This window comes from Stomoxys calcitrans, chromosome 1 (genome assembly GCF_963082655.1).
Source record: "Stomoxys calcitrans chromosome 1, idStoCalc2.1, whole genome shotgun sequence".
Lineage (NCBI taxonomy): Eukaryota > Metazoa > Arthropoda > Insecta > Diptera > Muscidae > Stomoxys > Stomoxys calcitrans.
In genome coordinates this window covers 183713958-183739248 of record NC_081552.1, presented here as the reverse complement: position 1 = coordinate 183739248, position 25291 = coordinate 183713958, and the positions used below count along the sequence as shown (strand labels likewise).

Here is a 25291-nt window from a genome sequence, read left to right as displayed (position 1 = left end):
GCGCAGCATGGCCCTACATACCGAACGCATTGAGAGAGATCTGAGTGGTCTTAGTCGTCAAGGCACATATGACGCGCATTTTGGTTAGTCTCACATCCAACAAAGTAAATTTCTAGGTATTGAAATTAAAATTAGCTTTCTCTTCAACAACACTTTGTGTTAGGGGAACATTTTCCATGATTCCTTTCACCTCTTGCCCAAAATAAACCATTCACTTCAAAATCATTAGGATAAAAACTAATTCGAAGGGAAATGTTAAAAATCCTTAATGGGAAACCAAGTCATTTTCAAGAAACTTTGTGGCCAACCATCTTGGCGCCTATCGCAATCAAAATTTCTTCTATCATTCACTTTGACCATGTTTAAGCTCCCCAACAATGGCCACAATATTCATCCCAAGTGGATAATAATGAAACTATTACAGCTTGAGCACATTTTAGAGAAACTGTCATCTCCACGAGTTTAGCGATAAAATTAATTACAATTTGTTTAACAAATTATCTCTGTCGCCAATGTGGAACGCAATAATTTCACCCGCAAACATTCACACACACACTCGCGCGCTCGCTAACCATTGTTAGCAGATTTGTACATTTTTAAACATTTTCACTTAATGTAGACATCCCATTTCCATGTTATAAAATGATAGCGACAATAATGTCATGAAATCCTTGTTTACCATGACCCCGGACTGGGGGAACCATCCATAATGACAGAGTCAGTCCACTTTACAGATTTGTTTGCAGCGTAACCACCAAATGTTGAAGGTAGGAGAGTGAGAGTGATGATGATGGTGACTCTTTATGTATGCATGCTCTCTGACTTGTATTCACGGAACAACCTATTGGACGCCTTTACCCAGCATTCTGCTGCGCTGGGGTATTGAAAGCCTTCGTTGTGTGAAGTAAATGGGCTTGGCAGGGGATATTGGCTTAGCCTGGTTGACCCTTCCCCAACTAACCTTAAGTAACCACTTGCCAAAGCAAAATGTGCCAAGTGCGTTTGCTAGCTAGCTAGCGAACATGAACATTCATCTCTCATTAAAAACGAAAGTGTCATAGTTGGTGAATGACGACACCATCGTCGTCATCGCCATAGCCATAGCCATGCTCAACGTCAGTAGATATCGAATGTAGGTCGTTAAGTCATTGTAAACATAAGAATTTCGCAGTTAAATTATGTTCGTCGAGATGAGATAAACATAATGCTCGTCGTTGAACGCAAAATCCCCCCCAGTATTCAGAAGGACAAACAAATATTTACAAGCATATACACATATGTGTATGTATACAAAAGGATTTAACATAAATTGAAGCTTTACACATGAGCCAGCATATCTGAAGAGGATTATGTGGCCGCAATGAGATTAAGAGACAGGAATTGTAATTGAATAGGTTTGTGTCTAAATTTTACATTTATAAATACATATTTCCACCAGAACGCCTTAAATATAGACAAGTAAAAGCGTGCTAAGTTCGGCCGGGCCGAATCTTATATACCCTCCACCATGGATCGCATTTGTCGAGTTCTTTTCCCGGCATCTCTTCTTAGGCAAAAAAGGATATAAGAAAAGAGTTGCTCTGCTATTAAAACGATATCAAGATATGGTCCGGTTCGGACCACAATTAAATTATATGTTGGAGACCTGTGTAAAATTTCAGCCAATTCGTATAAGAATTGCGCCCATTGGGGCTCACGAAGTAAAATAGAGAGAACGATTTTTATGGGATCTGTATCGGGCTATAGACCGATTAAGACCATAATAAACACGTTTGTGGATAGTCATGAGAGGATCCGTCGTACAAAATTTCAGGCATATCGGATAATAATTGCGACTTCTAGGGGTCAAGAAGTCAAGATCCCAGATCGGTTTATATGACAGCTATATCAGGTTATGAACCGATTTGAACCTTATTTGACACAGTTGTTGAAAGTAAAAATAAAATACGTCATGCAACATTTCAGCCAAATCGGATAGGAATTGCGCCCTCTAGAAGCTCAAGAAGTCAAATCCCCAGATCTGTTTATATGACAGCTATATCAGGTTATGGACCGATTTCAACCATACTTGGCACAGTTGTTGGATATCATAATGAAATACTTCGTGCAAAAATTCATTCCAATCGGATAAGAATTGCGCACTCTAGAGGCTCAAGAAGTCAAGACCCAAGGTCGGTTTATATGGCAGATATATCAGGTTATGGACCGATTTAAACCATACTAGGCACAGTTGTTGGGTACCATAACAAAACACGTCGTGCGAAATTCCATTCCATTCGGATAAGGATTGCGCACTTTAGAGGCTCAAGAAGTCAAGACCCAAGATCGGTTTATATGGCAGCTATATCAGGTTACGGGCCGATTTGAACCATACTTGGCACAGTTGTTGGATATCATAACAAAACACGTCGTGCAAAATTTCATTCTGATCGGATAAGAATTACGCATGCTAGAAGTTCAAGAAGTCAAGACCCACGATCGGTTTATATGGCAGCTATATCAGGTTATGGACCGATTTGAACCATACTTGGCACAGTTGTTGGATATCATAACAAAACACGTCGTGCAAAATTTCATTCTGATCGGATAAGAATTACGCACGCTAGAGGCTCAAGAAGTCAAGACCCAAGATCGGTTTATATGGCAGCTATATCAGGTTATGGACCGATTTGAACTATACTTGGCACAGTTGTTGGATATCATAACAAAACACGTCGTGTAAAATTTCATTCCAATCGGATAAGAATTGCACACTCTAGAGGCTCAAGAAGTCAAGACCCAAGATCGGTTTATATGGCAGCTATATCAAAACATGGACCGATATGGCCCATTTACAATACCAACCGACCTACACTAATAAGAAGTATTTGTGCAAAATTTCAAGCGGCTAGCTTTACTCCTTCGGAAGTTAGCGTGCTTTCGACAGACAGACGGACGGACGGACGGACGGACGGACAGACGGACGGACATGGCTAGATCGACATAAAATGTCACGACGATCAAGAATATATATACTTTATGGGGTCTCAGACGAATATTTCGAGTAGTTACAAACAGAATGACGAAATTAGTATACCCCCCATCTTATGGTGGAGGGTATAAAAAAGGAGTTTAAGTTTCAAATGTTACAGATCGCCGTGGGATATCATTTAACATCAATTATCATATTTTTCTAGCCATTAACAATATATTATTGTCTCTGGAAGAAAAAGGCGTAAAAGAGGTCGGGTATGCTCATAATGTGGCAATTGCTGCCAATATAAAATTTCCCAGCACTCTAAGAGATATACTTCTCCTTGAGAGGGGAGAATGTCCCATTTACAGAAAGCGCAAAATACCTGGGTGTTTTGCTGGACAGGAAATTGAACTTCAAATTCAGCATTTTGGAAAGGGCAAGAAAAGCAACTCTTGCCCTATGCACCTGCGTCATGCATCTTATATTCTTCTTCTTATATATAACAAGTAAAAAGGCTTTAAGTTCGGCCGGGTCGAACATTGGATACCCACCACCTCGGGTATATATGTAAATCACCTTTCATCAAAACCCGGTGAAAATTGCATACCTTATGTCTCATAGCAGTTATAACGAAATATGTTCCGATTAAATGAAATACAAATAAGTACAAGTCATTGCTCAAATGTGTATAACAAAATATTGGTCTTTTTAGTAACTATATATTAAAATAAACAGATCTGAACCATATACAACATAGATGTCGAAAAGCCTAACATAAGTCACTGTTTCAAATTTCAGTGATATCCGCTTATAAATGCGCTTTTTATGGGGCCAAGACTTTAAATCGAGATATCGGTCTATATGGCAGCTATATGCATGTGGAGGGGCTTAACTTAACTCTCAGTCCCAAATTTCGGCAACATCGGACAATAAATGCGCCTTTTATGGGACAAAACCTTAAATCGAGAGATCGGTCTATATGGCAGCTATATCCAAATCTGGACCGATCTAAGCCAAATTGAAGAAGGATGTTGAAGGGCCTAACACAACTCACTGTCCCTAATTTCGGCGACATCGGACGATAAATGGGCCTTTTATGGCCCCAAAACCTACAACCGAAAGATCGGTCTACATGGCAGCTATATCTAAATCTCGACCGATCTGTACCATATTGCAGAAGTATGTCAAGGGTCTTAACTTAACTTGCTGTCCCAAATTTCGGCGACATCGGACAATAAATGCGCCTTTTATGGGCCCAAAACCTTAAATCGAGAGATCGGTCTATATGGCAGCTATATCCAAATCTGGTCCGATTAAGGCCAAATTGAAGAAAGACATTGAAGAGCCCAAGGCAACTCACTATCCCAAGTTTTAGCAAAATCAGAAAATAAACGTGGCTTTTATGGGCTTAAGACCCTAAGTCGGAGGATCGGTCTATATGGCAGCTATTGCCAAATCTGGACCGATCCTGGCCAAATTAACGAAGGATGTCGAAGGGCCTAACACAACTCACCATCCCAAATTTCAGCAAAATCGGATAATAAATGTGGCTTTTGTGGACATAAGACCCTAAATCGACAGATCGGCCTATATGGGGGCTGTATAAGGTATAGTCCGATATAGCCCATCTCTAAACTCAACCTGCTTATGGACAAAAAAAAAAGAATCTGTGAAAGTTTCAGCTCAAAATCTCTGTTTTTAAAGACTGTAGCGTGATTTCAACAGACAGACGGCGGACATGGCAAGATCGTCTTAGATTTTTACGCTGATCAAGAATATATATACTTTATAGGGTCGGAAATGGATATTTCGATGTGTTGCAAATGGAATGACGAAATGAATATACCCCCATCCTTCGGTGGTGGGTATAAAAATCAATTTGTGTTCGTTTGTTTGTTTGTGTGTTCCATAGGATAGATAGAAGTTAAACAGTGTCGGAGATATCACATCACCTTGGGGAACTCTTTTTTCCACTCTACGGTGCTTCGACTTCTTTGTAGTGGCGCTTGCACTGATTGTAGTTAACTTACCAAATTTTATTTGAAAATTTAACTGATTTTCCTATTTCTATTAATTTAGAGGCGCCATCTGTCTTATTATAGCCAGATTATTTGATAACTGGTCTATCAATGTGTTGACGTTTTTCACGTCATTTATTGGTTAAATTTCTACTTTTTCCTGGAATGCAAGCCGTTATTTGAGGCATTACCAAGGTTTCGATTGCCCGAATATAGAGGCACTCTGGCATTTGGTTTCGTCATCCACCGTGAATAAGTTTTAATTACAAGTCTAAGTGAAAGTGTTCAAAAGTTTAAAGTTTTCTTTTTGACTAACCTTAGCCTCAATTAATTTCTCTTTGGAACTCTTATATTCCAAATCAAAAAGGCCTATCATCAATAAAGCTGTTGCCGCAGCTCAACCAAATTTGCCTCTCCCATCGTCTTTAATTGCACGAACGTATCAGTTCTCTTTGATCGCCGTTGTTAGCATCGCATACCCCTTTGTTCAAAGTCAATTGTCCGTCGGCAGAAGGAAGAAAAAAATCGTTTTAATAAATGCTTTTGGTTGGAATTCGATGAGGAAAAGTGCTGTTTGTCAATGTTTCATGTGGGTGAAAAAGGAAAAAAAATTCGCCAAAGTCCATAGCAAAATTACCAAAGTTGCCAAAATTTACCAAAAAACCTCACCAAAAGTGTGAAAAGGCCGGGTAAAATAAACTTGTAAAAGAAACGCTAATGAAATTATGTAGAAAACCTGTTAAAATAGTGTACAACAATACAAATGAAGTTCTGTTTGGCATAGAAAAAGCATCATTAGAATATCAAAAACCACCTTTGGAAAAAAAAAAGAAAACTCTACGTTAAGTGAAGTGAAATTATGTTCAAAAGTCATATACATTTTTTTTTTTGTTATAACTAAGGATACGTACATATTCTTTTTGCCATTTTTAATTCATTTATACTCTTATGTAGTATAATTTGTTCCTTCTTTTTTTTTTTATTTATTTTTTTGTATTCAAATCATATGAAAGTGTAACCAAAAAAAAAAAAAAAACAAAAAAAAAACGAAAAATTAAGTGCAAAATATTAAGTCTGAAAAGAATTTAATGATAAAAAAGAATTGCAAAATATTCCCGTTGGCTCTCAAGATCACCATCTTCATGTTCAGGGTAAATTAGCAACAACAACAAGAAATTGCCTAGTGTTCTTTTTTTTTTTTTTTTTGAATATTTTAATGATCATTAAACTCCTATACTAAAATTTACTGATGATGGTGATCTTGCGGAAATGTTGCTAGTGTCACTTTTTTAAATGGTGTTAAAATTATTGCCATGTTGACTAGTTGTTTTTTTCACCACTGTTGGCAACATTTCTCCTTGGTACATTAAATTCTTTTTCTAGCAACATTTTGTTTCTTTTTGTCTGCACTGATCAACCTGTTTAGCAACATGACCAGGGCAACATTGTTTAAAAATTTGTTCTAGCAGCGCAGCCGGCCAAACATCATTGGAAGTACTTTCAACGAGAGACCGTCAGCAGCTGGTAAGTCAATGACTTTTGTTTCTTTTTTTTTATTTTATTGCCTATGCTTTGTTCTGCAATTGATCTAAGGTATGCAGTATTAGAGTGGCCATGAGAGTGAAGTCAAAGAAAATGTTTTAACTAAATTTTTTTTTGTGAAATTCGAGATTTTGGATTTGTTATATGAATTAAGTAACTATTTTGAGATACGATTAAATCTGTTAATGTCTCTCTTAAATGTTAAACTTGCGTAATGGATTTAATATGGTCACCCTCATATTGACCCTTCTTGCTGGTACTGTAGAAAGGCAACCAAATGCATTTTTTTATGGACAAGCAAAACAAAAGTGATATTTTGAATTTATTTTGTTTACTTTTTTTCAATTCTTTTGCACTTTGTGGTTTTGCATATATACTTGTTTAATATATATATTTTTTTCTCAATTCTAAAAGTAATCTAATTTCCTTATAAACTAAAGAAAAAAAGAAGGAAAAAACTTAAGAGGAAAAAAAAATGTTTCTCTCTTAAATTTAATTATGAAAATCAATCAAAATTTCCCTAGTTAAAAATTTTGCTATCGAATTAAAAAAAAAAAAAAATATATATATATATATATAATTAAACTAAATTTCTCTCCTTTAGGGATTATATTTATTAACTAAATTTTCTATTTACAATTTAATATATACAATTGTTTTTTCCCGTTTTTTTTTTTTTTTTTTTTTTTTTTTTTGTTTCTATTTCTTTTGATTCAAACAATTAGTCAAGTTTACAATGAACCTATGAAATTTAAACTAAAATTTTCCTTGTAATTTAGATAATTTTTTTTAATTTAGTTTGGTTTCTAGATATTTAGGAATGTTAATTTAATTTTTGTATTTTTTTCTCCATGTATATTAGGGTACGAAAATGAGCTATTGTTTGTTTGAATTTTTATTGAAATATAATATGATGAATTTTAAGTGAGCTTGAAAATACGTCTGTTTGATTCCTGCTAGGGTCGGGTAAAGCTTGTAGGATGCATGCAAGGGGTTAAATCATAGAAAATAAATCCGATGGCAATGGATTGTTTTGACCATGGTCGGGTGGGCAATAGTGGCAACACAACATCTTGTTGCTTAAGTCTTTTGATATGGTTTGTTGCATCTTTCTTTCAGCAACTTTTACATGTTCCTAAACTTTCTACCACTTTTCTTTCTATTCTGGCAACTTGTCAATTCAACTATATTTTCCGTTTCCTATGTTCCTATACTGTCCGTTTCCTTTCCTTCCTTTCTTAATTAAATAGCACGCATACAAATATAGATTTATATGTGGCACAGTGGTACCCGTGGCATTCAAGCACATCGAACCTCCCCACCGACGAGCAATAAGGCCGGAGATATTGCGTGCTAGTTCCTTGATCAATGCCCCAAAATAACATCAACCATTTTCGACCAACGTTATATGCTACAGAATAAATTTAATGGCGCCCAACGTGGGGCCCGAACAGGACATTTAGTAAATTTTAATACCACCTAGCTTTACGCTAACTTTTGTTCGGCTTCACATTTTTTTCCTCTTATTTTTCCGAAGACATTTCATGTTAATTTGGACATTGTTCATGGTCATATTTTTAATCCTTTACCAACCAATTATCAGACATGTTTTTTTTCTATATCCTATCTGCATTTTTGTGTTTATTTTTTTATGTTCGCTTTGGAATTCAGTTTCTGGATGGCTATATGCTAGTGCTGACCACGGGCAAAAGAAGTTAATACAAAATTTCCCTTTTTTTTCCGTTGGATATATAGTGTGTGAGCAACTATACCAAGGAAAATTCGTCTATCTCTTTTGCTTTTCTACGCTTTCTTTATATGTTTTCTGTCACCATATCAAAAGAAATTATATTCGCAAGCTTTCCCGAATTTTTAAAAGGATCAAACAGATGATATTTTGAAAATAGTGTTCCGGTAAACCGATTTCTATTTTGCGATTAAAAATAACCATTATTAATTTAGATACATCTTATAGAAGAAATAATTTTTTTCAACGAGATAATTTTTTTTACTATTATTTTAAAATTGAATTTTTATTTCCTATATTTTTTTCATTAAATAATTTTTCATTACAATTTTATTTTTTTTTTTTTTTGGTGTTCTTAATCTTAAAAATTTTTGGTTTTGGTCAAGAGTTTTTTTTGGCTATTACTAACTTACTTAGCTTTTTCATTTTTTTTTTTTTTTTTTTTTTTTTTTCACAATTTTTGTTTTGGTATAACCAAGTTGTTAAGATGTCGAAGGAAGCTGCCAGTGGTAGTGTTCCAACTGAAGGTGGGGTAGATACACAATTAACTTGTGGTGCTTGCGCTTCTTTGATAACTTCAAAATCGCAATTTCAGCGAACTAATTGTGGTCATAATTTTCATAAGGCGTGTTTGGCGCAGTGTATGAAAACTCGTCCTTTTTGTCCAACATGCGATGCTCGTATTCTAAGCGATTCAAAGGTTCCCGGTGCTGCGGGAATATCGACTAGGTCCCAGGCGAAGTCACAACCCCCTCAGCCACCCACATCTGATGCTGCGGGAGATCAGCCAGCATCTGGTGGCGCGAATACTGCTAGTAGTAATGATAGGTCTATTCGTTATGAGGATTTGCAGGGAGTGATTGCATCTGCAATGGCAACCCAACAGGCTCAGTTGTTAGCAAGTTTAAGTGACCAGATTTCTGGGTTGATTCGAACTAATGTTGAGACGATGTTTTCACAACTCAATTTGAATGGTAGATCAGGTTCTCCAGTTGCTAGACCTACACACACTCATACTACATCACCCAGAGAGATGCCTACCTTACCTTCAGTAGAAGAAAGGACATTTCGAGAGATGTTAGGTATATCCTTGAATACTTCAGGTCAGGCACCCCACAATACTAGTCGCTCAGGTCCTCCAGCTTCAGGTGCAGCCTCGAGTCGTAATACTTCCTCGTCCGATCTAAATTCAAGGCCAGATAAGGTCCTCCATATCATGACCAATTGGAAATTAAAATTTACTGGTAACTCTAATGGTTTGCCAATAGAGAATTTCATTTACCGAGTTGAAGCTTTAACAGTTCAGACGCTCCAAGGAGACTTTGATTTGTTATGTCGAAATGCCAGCTCTTTGTTTGAAGGCAAAGCTGCGGATTGGTTTTGGCGGTACCATAGGTCCGTCTCATCGGTTTCTTGGCATGATTTGTGTAGAGCATTAAGACGACAATACAGTGACTCCAGAACAGATATCGATATAAGGGAGTTGATCAGAGATAGGAAGCAAAACCGGGGTGAAAATTTCGACAGTTTTTATGAATCGATTGTGGAGTTAACAGACCGATTAAAAGAGCCCTTGTCTGAGAATATGCTTGTCGAAATATTACGTCGGAATTTATTACCTGAAATTCAGCACGAAATACTCAACCTCAAAATTAATTCCTTGCAGGAACTTAGAGATATTTGTAGGAAGAGGGAGTTTTTCATGCAGGATATCCGTCGAAAACACCCTGTGCCTTTTACTAAACCAGGTTTTGGTCTTAAGCGAGTATCAGAATTAGAGGAGATAGAGAATAGTGATATGGGAGAATTGTTAGATTCTGCTAGTGACGAAGTTTCTGCCCTTAACTTCAATTGTTGGAATTGTCACCAATTAGGACACAGATACCAAGATTGTCTTTCAGATAGAACTGTGTTCTGTTATGGTTGCGGGTCTCCTAATGTTTATAAGCCAACTTGCCCCAAATGTAGTCCAAAAAACGGTCGATCGGGTGCACAGAGGAGTGCACCGACACAGGGAAGACAAATGGAGACAGACAGGAAGTAAGAATTTTGAAAAGACAATTAAATTATAGTGATAGCAGTTGTGAAACCCAACCGGATTTGGACATAGATTTACACAAGGATAAAAATGATTTTAATAATACCAAGCTACGTACAATAAAGCCTTTTCACGTGCGATTAAAAGAATATTATGAGGCTAGAAACAGGATCTTTAATGAAAATAATGAGATTAAGAAACCAACAAGATCGGCCAAGCGAATGCGTTCATTTTGGGAAAAAGTTCGGAATTTGAAGAAAATGTGTATTTGCTCAATTTTAGACAGACCTTCTGATGTTAGGCCATATGCTGAAGTGATCCACTTTGGCAAAAAGTTGTTAGGACTACTAGATACTGGTGCCTCATTAAGTTGCATAGGGTCTTATGCAGCAAAGGATTATTTGAACTCAGGTCAGGCTTATAAGAAATTAAAATCCTTTGTTCAAACTGCTGATGGCGCAAGCCAGGGTATAGCAGGGCTTGTAGAGACTAAAATTTTGTTTAAAGGGATTGAAAAGCCGATCAGTATTTATATTGTGCCCAGCCTTGATAAGGATTTGTTTTTGGGGATAGATTTTTGGAAACTTTTCAACTTACTTCCTCCGGGATTAGTGACAAATGAATATGTGTCCGATAACATTTCTTTCATTTCGGAGATAGCTCCCAAAATACAACTTTCTCACATTCAGCAGCATCTTTTAGACCAGGTTATCGATTTATTTCCTTCGTTTGCGAAACAGGGATTAGGAAAAACAAATGTGATTCAGCATGTAATCGATACTGGGTCAGCGAAACCCATCAAACAACGACATTTTCCAGTCTCTCCAGCAGTGGAGAAATTGATCTATGCAGAACTAGATAGGATGCTGGAGTTAGGAGTAATAGAGGAGTCTAAAAGTGCATGGTCCTCACCAGTAGTATTACATAGGAAGCCCGGTAAAAATAGGCTTTGTCTAGACAGCCGCAAATTGAACGCTGTCACAGTAGGGGACGCATATCCTTTACCACAAATTGATGGAATATTAAGTCGTCTTCCCAAGGCGGAATATATAACAGCCTTAGACCTTAAGGATGCCTTTTGGCAAATCCCTTTAGATCAAGAATCAAGAGAGAAAACAGCATTCACCGTTCCTGGGAGGCCGTTGTATCACTATACGGTAATGCCGTTTGGATTATGTAATGCTCCGCAAACTATGTCCAGATTGATGGACAAAGTTATACCACCGGCTCTCAGGACGGAGGTGTTTGTTTACCTCGACGATTTATTGATCATATCGGATTCGTTTGAAAGGCATCTTGTAGTACTAAGGCTTGTTGCGAAGAGAATCAGAGAATCTGGTTTAACCATTAATGTGGAAAAAAGCAATTTTTGCGTATCAGAAGTAAAATACCTAGGCCATTTAGTAGGAAATGGTGTAATTCGTACCGACCCAGACAAAGTGTCTGCAATAACCGATTTTCCCGTCCCTCAATCAGGCAAACAGGTCCGCCGATTCTTAGGAACGACTGGTTGGTACCGCAAATTCATCAAAGACTATGCTTCGGTTGCCACGCCTTTGACCGACTTAACTAAAGTAAAACGTAAATTTGTTTGGACTGACGAAGCTCAGCGATCTTTTGAAGCCTTAAAGTCCCATTTGAGCACCGCTCCGGTTCTACACAGTCCAGACTTCTCACAGCCGTTCTTTATACACTGTGATGCAAGTAGAACGGGGATAGGAGGAGTTTTGGTACAGAAAGACGCGGAGGGTGAAGAGTTTCCAATCGCCTTTATGTCAAGGAAACTCAACCAAGCCCAACGCAATTACTCTGTTACCGAACAAGAATGTTTGGCAGCAATGCTAAGCATCAAAAAATTTCGGGCTTACGTGGAAGGACATGAGTTCACCGTCATCACTGACCATGCGTCATTGAAGTGGCTCATGTCCCAAAGCGATCTGAGCACTCGGTTAGCTCGATGGGCATTAAAGCTTCAAGGCTATAAATTCAAAATCGAACATAGGCGTGGTAGTCAAAATATAGTCCCAGATGCACTTTCCAGAGTAAATTTTGATGACCTTTCAGCTCTTGATATATCTGCGTTGACAACACAGGACCATTCCGATTCCCAATTTCAAAGTCAGTCCGCATTAGAGGTACAAAGTCTGTCTGCTTCGGAAAACAACAGCGGTTTTTTTGTTGATATAAATTCAGATTGCTTTAAATCTGCTGAGTATAAACAGCTATTAAAGAAAGTAGGCAACAGTCTAGACAAAATGCCTGATTTGAAGATCATGGATGGGTATCTCTATAGGAGAATGGAGCATGCTACTGGTGAGCAAATACATGACGATCTGTCCTGGAAATTATGGGTTCCCCGCGATATGGTCTTAGAAGTTTTGAGAAAAGCTCATGATGATCCGTTATCATCTCATGGAGGAATCAATAAGACTTTATATAAAATTCGTAAGTTTTATTTCTGGCCAAATATGGCAGTAGACGTCAGGAATTATATAAACAACTGTGAGGTATGTAAATCCAGCAAACATCCTAGCCAACCTCTACGACCACCAATGGGTAAGACTTCAGAAACGCAGCGATTCTTTCAAAAACTTTATATTGATTTCCTTGGTCCCTACCCTAGATCTAAATCAGGAAATATAGGCATTTTTGTGGTTTTAGACCATTATAGTAAATTTCCTTTCTTAAAGGCAGTTAAGAAGTTTACATCTGAGGTTATTATAAATTATTTAGAAACTGAATTGTTCCATATATTCGGTGTCCCCGAAACAGTCGTTTCTGACAATGGGTCTCAGTTCAAATCGAATTTGTTTAGCCAGCTAATGAAAAGATATAATATAAACCATGTGTTCACGGCAATTCATGCACCTCAGGCGAACGCTTCGGAGCGTGTAAATAGGTCAGTATTAGCTGCTATCAAATCCTATGTATCACCGAATCAGAAGAACTGGGATAGTCTTCTGAGTAGTATAGGATGCGCTTTGAGGTCCACCGTTCATTCGGCAGTAGGGACATCGCCTTATTTTCTCACCTTTGGCCAACACATGGTAACAAATGCGTCCATCTATCCTGTTCTACGTCAGTTGGAAATGCTGGAGGACAGAACGGTTCGTTTTGACAAGAATGATTCACTAGCAATTATGGGTAACAGGGCTAAAGAGTTGATGAATGGACAGTTTGAGAGAAACGAAAAATCTTACAATCTACGCTCCAGAGAGGTAACTTATGATGAAGGCCAGGAAGTCTTTCGTCGAAACTTTAAACAGAGCAATTTCGAACACGGCTACAACGCAAAATTGGCTCCAACATTTCTCAAGGCTCGCATTCGGCGTAAATTAGGAAATTGTTACTACGAATTAGAAGATTTGAGAGGAAATTTGGTAGGTGTTTACCATGCCAAGGATATACGTCAGTGATGTTTTCATAGTGCAAGCGGTATCAGCTTTGGTTGATAAAGGCTATCCCCCAAAGTCTGACTTTGGCAGGGGGGATTTGTAGTGGCGCTTGCACTGATTGTAGTTAACTTACCAAATTTTATTTGAAAATTTAACTGATTTTCCTATTTCTATTAACTTAGAGGCGCCATCTGTCTTATTATAGCCAGATTATTTGATAACTGGTCTATCAATGTGTTGACGTTTTTCACGTCATTTATTGGTTAAATTTCTACTTTTTCCTGGAATGCAAGCCGTTATTTGAGGCATTACCAAGGTTTCGATTGCCGAATATAGAGGCACTCTGGCATTTGGTTTCGTCATCCACCGTGAATAAGTTTTAATTACAAGTCTAAGTGAAAGTGTTCAAAAGTTTAAAGTTTTCTTTTTGACTAACCTTAGCCTCAATTAATTTCTCTTTGGAACTCTTATATTCCAAATCAAAAAGGCCTATCATCAATAAAGCTGTTGCCGCAGCTCAACCAAATTTGCCTCTCCCATCGTCTTTAATTGCACGAACGTATCAGTTCTCTTTGATCGCCGTTGTTAGCATCGCATACCCCTTTGTTCAAAGTCAATTGTCCGTCGGCAGAAGGAAGAAAAAAATCGTTTTAATAAATGCTTTTGGTTGGAATTCGATGAGGAAAAGTGCTGTTTGTCAATGTTTCATGTGGGTGAAAAAGGAAAAAAAATTCGCCAAAGTCCATAGCAAAATTACCAAAGTTGCCAAAATTTACCAAAAAACCTCACCAAAAGTGTGAAAAGGCCGGGTAAAATAAACTTGTAAAAGAAACGCTAATGAAATTATGTAGAAAACCTGTTAAAATAGTGTACAACAATACAAATGAAGTTCTGTTTGGCATAGAAAAAGCATCATTAGAATATCAAAAACCACCTTTGGAAAAAAAAAAGAAAACTCTACGTTAAGTGAAGTGAAATTATGTTCAAAAGTCATATACATTTTTTTTTGTTATAACTAAGGATACGTACATATTCTTTTTGCCATTTTTAATTCATTTATACTCTTATGTAGTATAATTTGTTCCTTCTTTTTTTTTTTATTTATTTTTTTGTATTCAAATCATATGAAAGTGTAACCAAAAAAAAAAAAAAAAACAAAAAAAAAACGAAAAATTAAGTGCAAAATATTAAGTCTGAAAAGAATTTAATGATAAAAAAGAATTGCAAAATATTCCCGTTGGCTCTCAAGATCACCATCTTCATGTTCAGGGTAAATTAGCAACAACAACAAGAAATTGCCTAGTGTTCTTTTTTTTTTTTTTTTTTGAATATTTTAATGATCATTAAACTCCTATACTAAAATTTACTGATGATGGTGATCTTGCGGAAATGTTGCTAGTGTCACTTTTTTAAATGGTGTTAAAATTATTGCCATGTTGACTAGTTGTTTTTTTCACCACTGTTGGCAACATTTCTCCTTGGTACATTAAATTCTTTTTCTAGCAACATTTTGTTTCTTTTTGTCTGCACTGATCAACCTGTTTAGCAACATGACCAGGGCAACATTGTTTAAAAATTTGTTCTAGCAGCGCAGCCGGCCAAACATCATTGGAAGTACTTTCAACGAGAGACCGTCAGCAGCTGGTAAGTCAATGACTTTTGTTTCTTTTTTTTTATTTTATTGCCTATGCTTTGTTCTGCAATTGATCTAAGGTATGCAGTATTAGAGTGGCCATGAGAGTGAAGTCAAAGAAAATGTTTTAACTAAATTTTTTTTTGTGAAATTCGAGATTTTGGATTTGTTATATGAATTAAGTAACTATTTTGAGATACGATTAAATCTGTTAATGTCTCTCTTAAATGTTAAACTTGCGTAATGGATTTAATATGGTCACCCTCATATTGACCCTTCTTGCTGGTACTGTAGAAAGGCAACCAAATGCATTTTTTTATGGACAAGCAAAACAAAAGTGATATTTTGAATTTATTTTGTTTACTTTTTTTCAATTCTTTTGCACTTTGTGGTTTTGCATATATACTTGTTTAATATATATATTTTTTTCTCAATTCTAAAAGTAATCTAATTTCCTTATAAACTAAAGAAAAAAAGAAGGAAAAAACTTGTTCGGAAAAAAAAATGTTTCTCTCTTAAATTTAATTATGAAAATCAATCAAAATTTCCCTAGTTAAAAATTTTGCTATCGAATTAAAAAAAAAAAAAATATATATATATATATATATAATTAAACTAAATTTCTCTCCTTTAGGGATTATATTTATTAACTAAATTTTCTATTTACAATTTAATATATACAATTGTTTTTTCCCGTTTTTTTTTTTTTTTTTTTTTTTTTTTTTTTGTTTCTATTTCTTTTGATTCAAACAATTAGTCAAGTTTACAATGAACCTATGAAATTTAAACTAAAATTTTCCTTGTAATTTAGATAATTTTTTTTAATTTAGTTTGGTTTCTAGATATTTAGGAATGTTAATTTAATTTTTGTATTTTTTTCTCCATGTATATTAGGGTACGAAAATGAGCTATTGTTTGTTTGAATTTTTATTGAAATATAATATGATGAATTTTAAGTGAGCTTGAAAATACGTCTGTTTGATTCCTGCTAGGGTCGGGTAAAGCTTGTAGGATGCATGCAAGGGGTTAAATCATAGAAAATAAATCCGATGGCAATGGATTGTTTTGACCATGGTCGGGTGGGCAATAGTGGCAACACAACATCTTGTTGCTTAAGTCTTTTGATATGGTTTGTTGCATCTTTCTTTCAGCAACTTTTACATGTTCCTAAACTTTCTACCACTTTTCTTTCTATTCTGGCAACTTGTCAATTCAACTATATTTTCCGTTTCCTATGTTCCTATACTGTCCGTTTCCTTTCCTTCCTTTCTTAATTAAATAGCACGCATACAAATATAGATTTATATGTGGCACAGTGGTACCCGTGGCATTCAAGCACATCGAACCTCCCCACCGACGAGCAATAAGGCCGGAGATATTGCGTGCTAGTTCCTTGATCAATGCCCCAAAATAACATCAACCATTTTCGACCAACGTTATATGCTACATCTTATCTCTAAATTCCCCAAATGACTGGATAATTCGCGACCCAGCCTTTCAGGCCTGGCTGTAGGGACGTGTTGGCGATGTCCTCAAATAGTCTGACATGGTGTCGAATGCCTTCGTTGGATCCAATTCCACGAGGACCGACCCATCACAAAACCTAGGCTGATTGAAAGCACGGCAAATGTGTGCGGTGATGGCATGCAAAGCTGTTGTTGTGCTATGCAGTCTACGAAATCCATGTTGCTGCTCGGCGAATGGGAATTCTCCTACAAGGCTCTGGAGGAGTAATGCCTCAAGTGTCTTTGCTACTGGTGAGAGAAGGGAGATCGGTCTGTACGACTCCCCCAAACTCGGGTCCTTTCCAAGCGGGATCACTCTGCGCATTTTCCCGAAATCGGGAACTATAAGAGTGTTCAAAACTGGTTGAGGACGGTAGCAAGGTACTCAACTCCAGGTAAATCCAGATACTTCAACATCAATGTAGAGATTCCGTCGGGGCCCAACGCCTTGGATGATTTGGCGCGACGGATGACATTCGTAGCTTCGTCCACGGTAAATTGTGATGGCTGTCCATCGGCTCGGAGACCACGAATACGGCGAATGGCTCTCCTCCTTGCCCGGTCACTCTCGGGATGCACAATAAATTGAAGGTTGAACAACCTGGCGCATATCTTCGGATCAGTCACGTTTATTTGATGTTGGGTATAATGCCGCACGGGAGAGGTCGGGGGTCACATGCACTCCAGGATGTGCCTCTCCCATGACGAAAAAAGACAAACGCGTACACTGAGGCGGCAGCTCTTACCGATGAGGATTCCAACGGGGCAATCTAGTGCGTACAACCGTCTGTCATGGGATTGATACTAAATGGCGTTGTGGTGTGGTGGATGGCGCTTCAAAAATCCACCTTCTGATTAATACTCAATCGGACCCAAGGATAGCTTGTTTGTGCATCACAACTGCACTGAATTAAATGCTACATCTAATGCCTCTGGCCACTGTCGCTAAAGACCACTGCTCTGAGACCACTGCATTGAGGCTAAGACAGCTTTCTCTTTGGTCATGTGGCGGCTACGGACACTGTGTCATCCTTGATAAAACATCCGATTTGCCAGGATTACCTGAACCGCTTTTTGACAAAATGTACTGTACCACTATTCTTGATAAAACCGATTGGAACTACGATATCCCTGGTAAAAGAAGTTTCATACGGATGGTTCCAATCAAGACGACCAGGTGTGCTTTGGGGTGTACTCTAAATATCTAGAATTGGTCATATCGAAAAGGTTACCCGACCACTGCAGTATGTATCAAGCGGAGATCCTTGCAATTAAGGACGTGGTGGAATGACTAAAATATAATGTCATTACGGCATAAATATCTTCTCAAACAGCTATAAAATCCCTGGAGAACCTCTACTGTCGAAAATCTCTCAACGAGATGGCTGAACAGTTCAAAATTTACCTGTTCTGGGTGCCGGGTCAAAGAGATATCCCAGGAAATTGTAAATCGGACGAGCTTGGGAAACTAGGAACTATCCTACCTACACATTCCAGTATCCCTGGAATGTATAGGGTCGCTAGAGACATACCTGTGGGTATGCGATATAAATATATAAGAGTGGTTTACATATATACCGAGGTGGTGTGTATTCAAGGTTCGGCCCGGCCGAACTTAACACCTTTTTACTGTCACTTATTATCCATTATCCTTTGTTTGCCTATAAATAGATACCGGACAAAGAACTTGACAAATGCGATCAGTGGTGGAGGATATATAAGATTTGGCCCAGTCGAATTTACTACGTTTTTATTTCTGTTTGTATATTTTAGATCCACCCTTATGTCCGTATAATGAAAATTCATTTTTCTACCAAAGCCGCTGCATGTGACTTAGTGATATAATACAATTAATCACTTTATTATCATGATAGAGCATTGTCGCCATTACATCGTCCTCGTTGTCGATGAGAAGAACTTGAATTAAATGATAGCACAATGTTGTCACAAGGGTGAAGAGGTCACACATCACATAGCATCAAATCACCATTCATTCATTCATTCAGCTACACGTGAAATCCATTGATCTCGGGCCAATGAAGTAGGTAGTCGCAATTTGAATTAATTATCGGTCAATAAAATGTCATTGCCTAGAGCATGTCTTTGTCAGTGTCTTTTATTGACTTCAAGAGGTCACATCATCTTTCATAGGAAATGGAAGGCAATGAAACGAGTTTTGAATCTTGTGCATGTGTTAACCGCCCATAAATTAACTTTGGAGGATTTAAATGGATAAATTAAATTTGAGAATTTTCGACAAAGAAGAGGGGAGAGGGAAGAAACTGAATAAATAACCGAGATACTAAATTTGTATTTCTATAAGCTTAGTATTTAAATAGATACTAAATTTATTTTTTTCGGCCATACAACCACACTCTATGTCCTGCTCTCTTAAAGATGTTAGTAGGGTGCCATTGAAAATAGTTTTTCTTATATATTATTCCAAGTTTTTTCATTAGAGCTGCATTTTACTCTTTCTTTACTCACTTTGTGGTTAAGACAGTTTTTATAGTATCCATATATTGTGTTTGCCATATCCTAAAAACACATTGGCAAGCATCCAAATGGAAACCGCTTTTCATTTCATTGGGTTTTAGAGTGGGACCTACCTACATATTCACTCCTCTATTTTCAAATATTTATGTATGTGCTACCTTATTTTAAAATTAAAAAAAAACACATCATTTTTAAACGTAGCAATGCAATTTGTAACACTTATCGTTTATTTCTTCCTTCCTTTAATGGAAAAACCACAGTAAAGATGTACGTCTACCCGTCCAATTACAAAGAGCCATGGCTGCTGAGGCAGAGGCAGCTCGTGAGGCTCGTGCCAAAGTTATAGCCGCCGAAGGTGAACAGAAAGCCTCCAGAGCTTTGCGGGAAGCATCAGAAGTTATTGGTGACTCACCGGCAGCACTGCAATTACGTTACTTACAGGTATGTGCATACCCGTATTCAAAAATATATATACAGTGGGAGACACATGTGATGGAGTCTAAAAAATTGAAATATATCCCAAGCATTCTTTTAAGGAAGCTATAAACACCAACATTTTCTAAAATTGGGATTATATGGAAAGGTCAAACATGTGGCTTAATTATTTAATTTATTTTGTATTAAATTTAATTCAATTCAGTTCAATCCAATTCAATTCAACTCAATTCAACTCAATTCAACTCAATTCAAGTCAATTCAATTCAATTCAATTCAATTCAATTCAATTCAATTCAATTCAATTCAATTCAATTCAATTCAATTCAATTCAATTCAATTCAATTCAATTCAATTCAATTCAATTCAATTCAATTCAATTCAATTCAATTCAATTCAATTCAATTCAATTCAATTCAATTCAATTCAATTCAATTCAATTCAATTCAATTCAATTCAATTCAATTCAATTCAATTCAATTCAATTCAATTCAATTCAATTCAATTCAATTCAATTCAATTCAATTCAATTCAATTCAATTCAATTCAATTCAATTCAATTCAATTCAATTCAATTCAATTCAATTCAATTCAATTCAATTCAATTCAATTCAATTCAATTCAATTCAATTCAATTCAATTCAATTCAATTCAATTCAATTCAATTCAATTCAATTCAATTCAATTCAATTCAATTCAATTCAATTCAATTCAATTCAATTCAATTCAATTCAATTCAATTCAATTCAATTCAATTCAATTCAATTCAATTCAATTCAATTCAATTCAATTCAATTCAATTCAATTCAATTCAATTCAATTCAATTCAATTCAATTCAATTCAATTCAATTCAATTCAATTCAATTCAATTCAATTCAATTCAATTCAATTCAATTCAATTCAATTCAATTCAATTCAATTCAATTCAATTCAATTCAATTCAATTCAATTCAATTCAATTCAATTCAATTCAATTCAATTCAATTCAATTCAATTCAATTCAATTCAATTCAATTCAATTCAATTCAATTCAATTCAATTCAATTCAATTCAATTCAATTCAATTCAATTCAATTCAATTCAATTCAATTCAATTCAATTCAATTCAATTCAATTCAATTCAATTCAATTCAATTCAATTCAATTCAATTCAATTCAATTCAATTCAATTCAATTCAATTCAATTCAATTCAATTCAATTCAATTCAATTCAATTCAATTCAATTCAATTCAATTCAATTCAATTCAATTCAATTCAATTCAATTCAATTCAATTCAATTCAATTCAATTCAATTCAATTCAATTCAATTCAATTCAATTCAATTCAATTCAATTCAATTCAATTCAATTCAATTCAATTCAATTCAATTCAATTCAATTCAATTCAATTCAATTCAATTCAATTCAATTCAATTCAATTCAATTCAATTCAATTCAATTCAATTCAATTCAATTCAATTCAATTCAATTCAATTCAATTCAATTCAATTCAATTCAATTCAATTCAATTCAATTCAATTCAATTCAATTCAATTCAATTCAATTCAATTCAATTCAATTCAATTCAATTCAATTCAATTCAATTCAATTCAATTCAATTCAATTCAATTCAATTCAATTCAATTCAATTCAATTCAATTCAATTCAATTCAATTCAATTCAATTCAATTCAATTCAATTCAATTCAATTCAATTCAATTCAATTCAATTCAATTCAATTCAATTCAATTCAATTCAATTCAATTCAATTCAATTCAATTCAATTCAATTCAATTCAATTCAATTCAATTCAATTCAATTCAATTCAATTCAATTCAATTCAATTCAATTCAATTCAATTCAATTCAATTCAATTCAATTCAATTCAATTCAGTTCAGTTCAATTCAATTCAATTCAATTCAATTCAATTCAATTCAATTCAATTCAATTCAATTCAATTCAATTCAATTCAATTCAATTCAATTCAATTCAATTCAATTCAATTCAATTCAGTTCAATTCAATTCAGTTCAAATCAATTCAATTCAATTCAATTCAATTCAATTCAATTCAATTCAATTCAATTCAATTCAATTCAATTCAATTCAATTCAATTCAATTCAATTCAATTCAATTCAATTCAATTCAATTCAATTCAATTCAATTCAATTCAATTCAATTCAATTCAATTCAATTCAATTCAATTCAATTCAATTCAATTCAATTCAATTCAATTCAATTCAATTCAATTCAATTCAATTCAATTCAATTCAATTCAATTCAATTCAATTCAATTCAATTCAATTCAATTCAATTCAATTCAATTCAATTCAATTCAATTCAATTCAATTCAATTCAATTCAATTCAATTCAATTCAATTCAATTCAATTCAATTCAATTCAATTCAATTCAATTCAATTCAATTCAATTCAATTCAATTCAATTCAATTCAATTCAATTCAATTCAATTCAATTCAATTCAATTCAATTCAATTCAATTCAATTCAATTCAATTCAATTCAATTCAATTCAATTCAATTCAATTCAATTCAATTCAATTCAATTCAATTCAATTCAATTCAATTCAATTCAATTCAATTCAATTCAATTCAATTCAATTCAATTCAATTCAATTCAATTCAATTCAATTCAATTCAATTCAATTCAATTCAATTCAATTCAATTCAATTCAATTCAATTCAATTCAATTCAATTCAATTCAATTCAATTCAATTCAATTCAATTCAATTCAATTCAATTCAATTCAATTCAATTCAATTCAATTCAATTCAATTCAATTCAATTCAATTCAATTCAATTCAATTCAATTCAATTCAATTCAATTCAATTCAATTCAATTCAATTCAATTCAATTCAATTCAATTCAATTCAATTCAATTCAATTCAATTCAATTCAATTCAATTCAATTCAATTCAATTCAATTCAATTCAATTCAATTCAATTCAATTCAATTCAATTCAATTCAATTCAATTCAATTCAATTCAATTCAATTCAATTCAATTCAATTCAATTCAATTCAATTCAATTCAATTCAATTCAATTCAATTCAATTCAATTCAATTCAATTCAATTCAATTCAATTCAATTCAATTCAATTCAATTCAATTCAATTCAATTCAATTCAATTCAATTCAATTCAATTCAATTCAATTCAATTCAATTCAATTCAATTCAATTCAATTCAATTCAATTCAATTCAATTCAATTCAATTCAATTCAATTCAATTCAATTCAATTCAATTCAATTCAATTCAATTCAATTCAATTCAATTCAATTCAATTCAATTCAATTCAATTCAATTCAATTCAATTCAAATATTAACATTTTCGGATGTTGCCATTGTTATGTTCTCCATTATGCATAAATTATCCCGCTCTTCTTATATTGAATATTTTCTAATATACCTTTTTATATCTTTTTTGTCCCCCCGTTTCTCTCCTTACAGACATTGAGTGCCATATCGGCTGAGAAGAACTCAACCATTGTATTCCCATTGCCCATTGATCTGATAACGTATTTCCTGAAATCGAATGATGCAGATACAATAAAAACCGCAGCTAATACAGCTCAGGCCATTGCTGACCGTGAGGCAGTACCGACGCCCATAATTGTTCCCTCCACAACAGCAGCAGCTGCAGCCATTGCTGCCGCCACTGCACCCATGGTTGCAGCACCCTCGAGTAGCAATGCGAATAATGTCAACCATGAGAATGGCATTGTAACAGCTGCGATGTAAGTTTCCTGCGGGAGAGTGCTGTTGTCCAACAAAACAAAAAAAAGGCTTAGCAGCAGCAACAACAACAGCACTTGCTGCCAACAACAACAACCACAAGAATAATTGCCAGTTATTCAGTGCAAATATTTGAGAGTACCCAAATACAGCAACAACAACAATAAATACAAATAAGAAGGCATTTACTTACGTATACAGAGGAAAGAACATAACAGACTACCACTTACCAACATCCCCCTCCCCCCGTTATACCCATATTGCCCCAACCAACCTCTTGCCCTACCCCACCCTCACCATATACACTTTCTCGCAGGATTCCTTCAAAAGGGATCATAAGGCCAAAAGAAAAAAGTATCATAAAAAATTATACGACAACACTTCACAAATCCACAAAGAAGCTCTTTCAACCGGGACAATACACATAAACAAAAGCTGCAAACAATAAACATCGACATCATCATCTTATCCTGTTAACTGCAAACACTGTTACACCACACATCCACATACGCTATTGCATTTACCCAACCATTGACACCTATTTACATACTCATACACCACTAACACCTATTTTAATTTCAAAGGTTCATAAAGGGGAGAGAGGTGGAAATCTGAGACCAATTGAGAGTTTAATGAAATTCATGGAATATTTAAAGTTCATTAAATTAACATATATACATATTACACACATACAAACACATCAGTGTTACCATTTTGATACATTTCGATTTTACGATATGGCGGTAATGTTCACGAATCAGATTTTCAATTGAAAATAGCATAAGCTATGCATTTGTAATGTAGAACGTCGAGCATACTAAACCGGCTATGAGTGCATCAAGCTCACCAGGCACGCCTCCTTGATATAACAAAAAATAGATAATAAATAAAAAATAGTGCAATATGAAATAAAACAAAGTAAAATAAAATAAGATAAGATAAAATAAAATAAAATGAAATAAAACAAAATAAAATTAAATCAAACTAAATTATATTAAATTAATTAAATTAAATTAAATTAAATTAAATTAAATTAAATTAAATTAAATTAAATTAAATTAAATTAAATTAAATTAAATTAAATTAAATTAAATTAAATTAAATTAAATTAAATTAAATTAAATTAAATTAAATTAAATTAAATTAAATTAAATTAAATTAAATTAAATTAAATTAAATTAAATTAAATTAAATTAAATTAAATTAAATTAAATTAAATTAAATTAAATTAAATTAAATTAAATTAAATTAAATTAAATTAAATTAAATTAAATTAAATTAAATTAAATTAAATTAAATTAAATTAAATTAAATTAAATTAAATTAAATTAAATTAAATTAAATTAAATTAAATTAAATTAAATTAAATTAAATTAAATTAAATTAAATTAAATTAAATTAAATTAAATTAAATTAAATTAAATTAAATTAAATTAAATTAAATTAAATTAAATTAAATTAAATTAAATTAAATTAAATTAAATTAAATTAAATTAAATTAAATTAAATTAAATTAAATTAAATTAAATTAAATTAAATTAAATTAAATTAAATTAAATTAAATTAAATTAAATTAAATTAAATTAAATTAAATTAAATTAAATTAAATTAAATTAAATTAAATTAAATTAAATTAAATTAAATTAAATTAAATTAAATTAAATTAAATTAAATTAAATTAAATTAAATTAAATTAAATTAAATTAAATTAAATTAAATTAAATTAAATTAAATTAAATTAAATTAAATTAAATTAAATTAAATTAAATTAAATTAAATTAAATTAAATT

The 25291-nt window shown here is 33.9% G+C and overlaps 1 protein-coding gene across 3 annotated transcripts in view; it reads left to right on the top strand.

The window, feature by feature from the left end:
* The window catches only part of LOC106092330 (band 7 protein AGAP004871), a 180950-nt gene extending 156586 nt beyond the window's left edge, over nt 1-24364 (top strand). For all 3 annotated transcript variants that reach the window (XM_059360790.1, XM_059360789.1, XM_059360788.1), the window contains exons 7-8: nt 19591-19771; nt 23217-24364. In XM_059360790.1, the coding sequence (XP_059216773.1) occupies nt 19591-19771; nt 23217-23507 (472 nt within the window). In that variant the 3' untranslated portion in view covers nt 23508-24364. The remainder of the gene's footprint in view (nt 1-19590; nt 19772-23216) is intronic.
* The last annotated feature ends 927 nt before the right edge of the window (nt 24365-25291 follow it).